At 43.5% G+C, this 9,665-nt stretch overlaps 1 protein-coding gene across 1 annotated transcript in view; it reads right to left on the bottom strand.

The window, feature by feature from the left end:
- LOC131928432 (mucin-2) overlaps window positions 1-9,665 on the bottom strand; it is a 30,746-nt gene continuing 21,081 nt past the window's right edge. The window contains exons 4-10 of the mRNA XM_059284466.1: window positions 8,997-9,052; window positions 8,398-8,442; window positions 5,762-5,867; window positions 5,253-5,277; window positions 4,702-4,800; window positions 3,951-4,031; window positions 1-3,609 (exon numbers count right to left, since the gene is read on the bottom strand). Coding sequence (XP_059140449.1) covers window positions 403-3,609; window positions 3,951-4,031; window positions 4,702-4,800; window positions 5,253-5,277; window positions 5,762-5,867; window positions 8,398-8,442; window positions 8,997-9,052 — 3,619 coding nt within the window. The 3' untranslated portion in view covers window positions 1-402. The remainder of the gene's footprint in view (window positions 3,610-3,950; window positions 4,032-4,701; window positions 4,801-5,252; window positions 5,278-5,761; window positions 5,868-8,397; window positions 8,443-8,996; window positions 9,053-9,665) is intronic.

Here is a 9,665-nt window from a genome sequence, read left to right as displayed (position 1 = left end):
ACATTTTGCCGCGATATCCATATCCGTAGCTATGATTTAACACAGAGAAATTATCACTAACAACATGAACGACCTCTACATCATCAGCAGTTAAACAAAACATCATGTAAATATCAGGTCAATAAAACAATCACGTGATTAAAAAAAACATGTTCCCGCCCCACCCATATCACCAACATTCTCCCCAATGTTGTGGTAGGTCTACAACTGAAGGTGAGTAGAACAACAGCATCAGGCAATGAATGGACACAACTACACCAACGCGGGTCAACGGCCAAATATCGAGTTAAAACCCCGATGTCTCTACAACAGAACTTGTTTAGGTAGGATTCAGTTAAAGCTATGGCTTACACATGACTAATTAATTAGCGCTAATTAAACAATAAATACAAGGGGGAGGCGCTATTTCTTTTTCTTGCTGGACAAGTCCAACGGTCCGATTTTCCCGGGGAAACTGACCACACAAGACGTGTGGCAGGAGGTTTGAATGTCCGGCAGGGCGCCCGTGTCCGCACGGTCTTCCGTGCCGGGCGACGTGACGTCAGTGGCCGGTGACGTCACACTGGAGGCGTCGGACGGGCTGCTGCTGATCTCCACACGGATCTCCTCCATGGGGGCGTGGCTGTCCGGCACACCCGAGCTCGATTTCTTCCCCGACTTGCGGCCGAGTGACTGACCCGACTTGCCGCCGCTTGACTGCTTGCACTTGACTTTACCGGACTTGACTGAGCTCTGATCTGACTTGACGTCACGAGACGACGGGTATTCCCCCAGGAAGTGTTTGTCGTCTTTCAACGATCGGGATTTCCCCGAAGTTTTCCCCGCATCAGTGAGGCTGCCCTTTCTCCCTACAGACAGAATACTGTTGTTGTTAAGTATCGATTGGGTTGCCATGGCAACGTCGGCCTGGGAAGCGGGAATTCTGGAGACTGGAAACAAACCGTTAGGCGACGGGCTGACAGGCCGACCCGACACGTGCTTGAGGGGCGCTGAAGTTTTAAGAGGCTGGGGCGCTGAAGTTTTAAGGGGCTGGGGCGCTGAAGTTTTAAGGGGCTGGGGCGCCGGGACTTTGGGCCCTCCGTTTTGTGGGGGTACAAAAGGCAGACAGCTGACCGAAGCTGTGGTCAATGTTTTACCTGGGTCAGTGACCCACTTGAGAGGTGAGTTGGTTTTATTCGAACTTTCGGGCACTTTCTGACTGGATGTAAAAGACAACCCTGGGTCACCGCCCGACCCCGGGGCAATAGCTGTTGAACACGGCGTTGAGAAATCGAAAGTTGAAAGTTTTCTTTTTTTCCAGTTCCGTTTCTCCATAGCGTCGTCGTTAACGCTGGACACGGCAGCTTGACCACTGGTCTGTCCTTCGTAGGACATTGACCGCTTGACGGCCAGCAGCTTCCGATGCTTCTGGAACTTTGGAATGTATGAGGCGAAAGTGTCCGTGTCGTCCTGTGTAGCCTGGTCTCGATCCTCAGACCTCGGTGAGATGTACGGGCTTTCTATCACGCTCTGTGATCTCTGGATGACTGCTGCATCACGCGAGATATCCCTACTCGACGCGCGATCTTCTGTATCACGCGATATCTCCTTACACGAGACGTGATCTGCCGCAGGTGAGCTAAATGTATCCTTCCGCTTCCCGTTTGGAGCTGGTGGAATTTTGCTGGCCGAGTCGGTAGCAGCTTCAAGGCGAGAGGGAGTAGGATGCGAGTTCTTTTTGCCGGTTCTGCTGAGTATCGACTGGACACTGTGTAGCAGGTGACCGGGGCCGTGAGACTGGTCACCCTTGACTGACACAGGGGCGGGGGTGGTGACCGGCGAGCTAACAACATTGGGTGAGTTTACTGTGGTGACGGCTGGGTAACAAGCAGAAGTTACTGGCTGTGGCGCTTGTTGAGTCTTTTGTTCAGTTGGTGGGATTCTTTGCACACTTGGTGGTATTTTCTGTGCCGATGTAGGTGGTGTTTTCTGTGGCGTTGTAGGTGGTGTTTTCTGTGGCGTTGTAGGTGGTGTTTTCTGTGGCGTTGTAGGTGGTATTTTCTGTGCTGATGTAGGTGGTATTTTCTGTGGTGTTGTGGGTGGTGTTTTCTGTGGTGTTGTGGGTGTTTTCTGTGGTGTTGTGGGTGGTGTTTTCTGTGGTGTTGTGGGTGGTGTTTTCTGTGGCACAGTTGTTGGAACAAAAACAGTCTTTAGCACCGAAGAAGGACTGGGTGATTTGATGTCGTGTTTTCTTTTCTGATGAGACACGTGTTTTTCTTTGGTAGGTGACAAGGAGCTTGAGGAAAATGGTAGTATGGGCGTGGTTGGTGCTTTCATGGGCGTGGTTGGTGCTTTTGTGGGCGTGGTTGGTGCTTTTGTGGGTGTGTTAAACGAGCTTGCTGGTGTGGTGGATGGACGTGTGGGGGCGGTGGTTGAATAAGCGGGTGTAATTGTTGCCTTGGTGAATGTAGTGGTTGTTGTGGTTGTAGCTGTTGTACGTGTGCTTGTGGTGACTGATCTTGCGGGAGTGACAGGTAAAAATGAGGGTGTGGAATTAGTCACTGTGGGTGTGGTAGTTGTTCTTGTAGGTGTACTACCTGTACTTGCGGCAGTTGTTGTTGCTGGTGGGGTGGTTGTCAACGTGGGTGTGGTAGTTGTTTTTGTAAGTGTGTCGGTGGATCGAGTGGGCGTGTCAGTTGATCGAGTGGGCGTGGCAGTTGATCGAATGGGCGTGGCAGATGATCGAACGGGTGCGGCAGAGTGGTTTAGTTTACTGACTACGGCTGCTGGGGTGCTGGAGGAGCACGCGACTTTAGGGGGCACGCCAGTACGACCCGGGCTCGTGCTAGAGCGAGGCTTGGCTGAAATATTGATGGTTATATAAGTGTCAGGAGGCGTGGCTGATGAAACAAAGGGCGTGGCCGATGAATGGATGGGCGTGGCAGATAAAGTGACGGACGAGGCTGTGGATTTGATGTGGGTAAATGCAACAGAAGTAGGTGTGGCAGTAACAGTAGGCTTGTTTATCACAGACGTTGACGCCCTCTTCCTTCCGTTCGGAGCAGCTGTAGTTGACAATGACGTGTCAGTTTTAGTGACTGACAGTATTCTATTGTCAGTATTAGGTTTTGAGTTGTCTAGTGAAGTAGTTTTTGGCCTACCAACATGTGCCGGTGTGGATGCAGCTGTCAAGTTGTCACCACTTAGAGCAGGTCTTGTTGTTTCCATACAAGTTCCTTCACTTCCTGGTTCGTGTTTGACGTGTTTGAAAACTTCAAGGATTGGTTCATATTTGACCACGTGCTTTTCTGCTTTTGAATCCCGCTGGTGTTTGGTAATTGGCTTATCAACCTTGGTAACCTGTTCGCTGATTGGTTGTGTTTTTACAGTTTTAGCAACATGTTCACTGATTGGTTGTATTTTCACAGCTTCTGTAACTTGTTCAGTGATTGGTTGTATTTTTACAGCTTTAGCAACCTGTTCACTGATTGGTTGTATTTTCTTAGCGTCTGTAACCTGCTCACTGATTGGTTGTATTTTCACAGCATCTGTAACCTGCTCAGTGATTGGTTTCTTGTTGACAGCTTTGGATTTATCTCTGACAGTGTAGCAGATCCTCATGGGCTTATCCTGTGGTCAAGATATCATAATTTTATTCATGAGAGGCTAAGATGTAATAAGTTAATTTCTTCAAGCTGACACTACGACAAAATAAATTACCAAAATTAATGCTCCTAATCAAAAGATACACCATCCACATCAACAATGCCCGTATGTCTATACAGGAACAACCACACAATAAAAGGCACTACATATTATAAGGAGCCACAATTGAACACGCAACAGTCATCATTTCACCTCAGCTACATTTACAACAACGAACTACTTAAGAAAACCAACACATTTCCCAAAATGGAATTCCGAGAACACAGTGTCATAGATTGCCTAATTAAAGCTAATTAGTATCTTACCCCTCGCCATGAGTAGATTAAGGCAATGTCCTGCAGCATGAGGTCATCGGTCAACTCCTCGCCTGCTCGAAACATCTGGATCTGCAGACGATACGGTGACGTGAGTACAGGAGTGGGCAGGGGACGGAAGAGAAGGGGGTAAATAAAACGGTGGGAGGTACAATGTACGGTACAGTGGAGAATACAGTGAGTAGTTCAATGGGTAGATCGACCAAGATACAATACAATGGACGTACAATGAACACAGTACACAGTTCAATATATAGATGCTACATGGGACAGTCCAGTGTACAGTATAAATGTCGGTACAGTGAACGGTAGACTAACCAATGGATGGATAGTCGACTCGCCAATTTTTACATAGGAATATATATAGGAGTGTGATTATTATACAAGCATAACAACATGAGACTAACACATACACACCGATAGATATCAATATCAACAGGAGGACTGAACACAATGGCGACACTTTGACGTGCCGTACAAGTGGAAAGGTTTAAAGTTGAAAGTGTGGGGTGGGATGATTGGGGAGGGGGTGCAGACGTTTTAGTCAACAATTTCAAACTGTGGTAGTAGGGAAATTGGAAAATGTTACTTCAAGTTTGTGTGCAGCAGGTGAAGTGGTCAATGTTACACACTGGAAGATTTTTTAATCAAACTAGCGACAGGTAAAATTTTTAAAAAAATATACGAAAAGATTGGCTGTCGATAGTCACGTGCTGATGGCTGTAACCATAGCAACGCTTACCTTAAAACTCTCGGTCAGGTCGAATTTGTAGCGCAGGAATTTCTTTAAGTGTTTGATGGTCACCTCAGACGGACACAGCAAATAACGGTTGTCTTTCACCTGCACAAAGGAAACATCACCAGTAAACTATGGAGTAACAAACCAGCGTCTACAGCTATAGTCCAGAGGGGGTTAAAATTGTTCAGATCACAACCCATACAAGGGGGTGGTTTGGTTTTGGCTGTGGTAACTAATGTAGCTCTACTTAACACTAAGTCACGTTCAGCAGGGGGGGGGGGGGGGATTCTATCGTCACTCTAGCCAAGTTGTGGTCATCATTTGGCCAGTAGCCATTATTTTAAGTGGTCATAACTATGTCCAGTTGTGGTCATCGTTATGCCCAGAAGCCATTACTTCACTTAACTCAAATCAGGGTACAACCGATCAATTTACGACATCGAGCCGGGGAGTCGAACTCGAGAATATCGTGTTTCAGTCTTGAGCTCTACAACTCGACTTCTGAATCCACATTAACCCACAATGTAATAATAAATAGTTGAACTTTTTCTTACCTTAAATTTTTTTCTTTCATTTTTCCTGAAACAAATTCACAAAAGTTTAATCGGGAGTGCAAGTGAAGGTACTATGGGGAGGGGGGGGGAGGGAGAGGGGGGTGAATCAAAGATAAAAAGAGTGCTGGAATGCAGGTGAATAGAGGGAAGCAAGGTGGAAATACACAGGTAGATGAATGGAGGGATCACAGGTGGAACGAATACGCAGGTGAGAGCGGAATAAACAATTGGTTGCATGGAGAGACACGTGGGTGCATAACAGGACGGGTGGAACTGGAGTAAACCGATGAAAGATAATAGCAATGATGTGAATAAAACGATGAAGGTAACGATAAAAAAGATGAAGATGTGAAGAAAACGATGAAAGTAGCGATAATAGAAAATGAAGATGAAAATAAAATGATGAAGGCAGCGATAGAAGAAGATGAAGATGTGAATAAAATTACAGAGGTAGCGATAAAAGACGATGAAGGTATCGATGACAGAAGATAACAAAGATGTAGCAATACCTATAGACCATCTGTAGAATAAGACTGATGTGATCATCCCCAGGTTTAAATTCTCTCTCCAGACTTGCCTCCCCTCTCTCCTCTAGACTCAACTCCTCCACATCACCTGAAACACCAATGGTCATCGTCAAGTAGATACAAGCTTACCTGTTCATCAGTGAACACAACAAAATCATTTACCTCAAGTTCTCATTTGTTCGTTTTTTTTCAACTATTTTTGCTATAGCACTAAGACTGCAGCAAATAAGTGTTAGGAAAGAAGACAACGGTCATTATACGCCAAGTTTGACCAATCAAAGTGAAAAAAGCTGACGGGAAACGAACTCCATTGATCTTAAACCTTACACCAGAAATTATTGGATCTTGTTAATGGTAGGCTTGGTATATAACGTCGTGCGTCAGTCATACGCAGGCTTACTGGTCAAACAAAACATTGGGACAATAGTCAGTCATACATCATGTTGGTCAAACAAAACATTGGTACAATAGTCAGTCATACATCATGTTGGTCAAACAAAACATTGGTACAATAGTCAGTCATACATTATGTTGGTCAAGCTAAACACAGATAAAATATGTTGGTCTAACAAAGACCCATCATGCCAATCAAACAAAACAATGACCCATTAGTTATACCTGTGGGTAAACAAAACACTGACAGTCAGTCATACATCATGACAGTCAAACAAAACAATGACCCATTAGTCAGTCATACAGCATTCTGGTCAACCTAACATCATGTTGGTCAACCAAACACTACCCCAAAAGGTACTCATACATCTGTCTTAACTCTCAGTTTAATTATTATTTGTCGGCAGCTCGCCAGTGAGACAGCGAAACAAAATGGTGACGAATATCTTCCAGTGGCTACTGTTTACTGTCTGGCAGTAATGATTAACTCGTGGACACACGGACTTCAACATCAATAACAGAAACCAGTCCTTGGACACTCGGACTATGGGCAACCATCTTATAAATCATTTCACTATTTTATCGATTGTTGGCAACGTTAAAATAAAGACAGAATCTATTTCATCATACCATCCATGTTGTAGGGACATCATACACAGCCTCTCAATGAACATCATACCATCCATATGTATGAACATCATACCATCCATGTGTATGAACATCATACTATCCAAGTTTAAAAACATCATTCACAGCTCTCAATGAACATCATACCATCCATATGAATGAACATCATACCATCCATGTGTATGAAAATCATGCCATCCATGTGTATGAACATCATATCATCCATGTGTATGAACATCATACCATCCTTAAGTATGAACATCATACCATCCTTACGTATAAACATCATACCATCCTTATGTATGAACATCATACCATCCATGTGTATGAAAATCATACCATCCATGTGTATGAACATCATACCATCCATGTGTATGAACATCATACCATCCTTACGTATAAACATCATACCATCCATGTGTATGAACATCATACCATCCATATGTATGAAAATCATACCACCCATGTGTATGAACATCATACCATCCATATGTATGAAAATCATACCACCCATGTGTATGAACATCATACCATCCATGTGTATGAGCATCATAAATTCGCTCATGTGCAAAAGTCAGGTGTTATTTTCAGTTCCCTCTCGGTCAATGTTTGGATGCTGGGCAGACGAAAACAATTCGTGCCCTGGAATTGTCTCGTGTAACCTTGACCCAATACTGGAGCGAGGAACTCTAACTAGGAAGTGAGTGAGTGAGTGGGTGAGGTGTGGGGGTGAGGTGTGGGGGAGAGGGATGGGTCCTCGGGGGAACGGCATTTGCATGTGGGATCTATAAATAGGTCACGGTGTTACACTTTCCTAGGGTAGTTGAGATGAAAAGCGGGAGTGAGCTCCCCTGCACTTTCTTGTAGGCTATATTTGTATGTAACAGTAAAGGATGGTGTTAAGTATCACATTGTAAGGATAGTCTAGAAATCGTTCAGATCCCCTGGTTTTTGATTTCTTGTACTTATTAAAATTGACTTAGTTGGGATGACACACTCAGTATAATCAGTCTTGGTAGATTTGTGACAAAGCCGCTATAATCAGGCTAAAGAAATGGTAGATTTGTGACAAAGTTTTTCGAGAACATACACAGAGGAGAAAAACGGCTCAAGATCGCTCAATAGTCGACAGAAACCAACGTAGAGGATCTAATATGAAACTTCGTCCACCTAACTAAAACGGTACTCAGGTTACCGTGTTCAAACAGACAAGATTGCAAACTTTTTTTCCAACCTATGAATTTGGAAGGTGTAAAGCGTACTAATTTTTTTTGGCAAAATTTCGACTTCGTTTTTTTTTTTCACGATTACAGTAGCCCCCCCCCCCCCCCCCCCCCCCAATATTCCATATGCAAGAAAGGAAAAAGAATCCCGTTTTTTGTTGTTGTGAGCCATTGCTGAGGGCCCCAGTTGTTGAAGTGGGCACATATCACCTTCGTATCAGCGTTATGTCACTGCGGATATTGAATTGTCAACTGAATTTAACATTTTCCAGCTAGACTTCCTGTGGCGAGGGGGTGGAAGTGGGGGGGGGGGGGGGGTGGAAAGAAGATGTTAGCCACAGGGTATACGGGAAAAAAAAACAACTCGTGACCTACTTTCTGACAACGTGGCATGGAACTCCCGCCTCCTGCGCATCTCATCTGCAATAAAAATGGGGTAAAATATTATTTACACCTTAATTAAGGAAAGTTAAAAGTCACATGGCATACAATGGTCAGTAGGAAATTTCTCTCACATAGGACAGTCCTTACAGAATTACCTATATCGTGCTATATGGTCATATCTAAAGACAACCAAGTGTGAAAAACTGGCCATAGTGGAGACATCAAGGTTTGTTTGATGTTATAGGTTGTTGTTTTTAATGTTATAGGTTGTTTTTTTATGTTATAGGTTGTTTTTTATGTTATAGGTTGATTTTTTTATGTTATAGGGGTTTGATGTTATAGGTTGTTTTTTTATGTTATAGGGGTTTGATGTTATAGGTTGTTTTTTTATGTTATAGGGGTTTGTTTGATGTTATAGGTGCTTGGTTTGTTATAGGGTTTTGTTTGATGTTATAGGGTTTTGTTTGATGTTATAGGGTTTTGTTTGATGTTTTAGGGGTTTGTTTTATGTTATAACGTTGTGATTGATGTTCTAGAGGTCTGATTGATGCCATAGGAGTTTACTGTAACCAGTGTAACATGGATCTCACCTTGAAACAAGCCAGGTACCAACTTGTACACAAGATTCTGTAAGGTTTGGTCTGGTCTGAAGGAAGAAACAAAATTCAACAACTTTTATGGTTGGCTGCATTATTTGTGGACCAATCCACACGTCAACCACCTTATTAGACAAACATGACATGTGATTGTCAGTTCCCTTTGGTATTCTGTCTAAACCAGTCCCACCACCACCCCCTTTCCACCTACATGTTAACAAACAACCATCAGACCTACACCCACAGGTATAGCTAATGCTAATAACATATAGTTGAATGTCGAATGGATGTACATTTAACAAAAAAATGGGACATTTTATATTCACCCCCACCCCATATAACGTTATTTTCCCATAGACACGTCTATCCCACCATTAGTATTGTATTGTACGATCCCTGTAGGATTGTCTTGTGTAATTTATCGTGTACGATCTATATTTAATGTGGAAACAGAAAAGTTGAAACAAAACACGACAGTTACCAATTATCGATAACGTGTGTACCGTACGAAAGCCTAACATAACAAATATATAGAAGCTCCGTACTACATCCATTGTGTAACATACTCATCTGTATGTAAACGTATTTTAGGAATCCGGCGTAAATTCGTAAATAAACTTAATATCAATTTAATGAAAGGGCAAGTAGTTTTCAGGTTTTCAT

The sequence above is a fragment of the Physella acuta genome, unplaced genomic scaffold, assembly GCF_028476545.2.
Source record: "Physella acuta isolate Inbredline_101_S28 unplaced genomic scaffold, ASM2847654v3 ptg001502l, whole genome shotgun sequence".
Lineage (NCBI taxonomy): Eukaryota > Metazoa > Mollusca > Gastropoda > Physidae > Physella > Physella acuta.
This window is presented reverse-complemented; position numbering and strand designations above follow the sequence as displayed.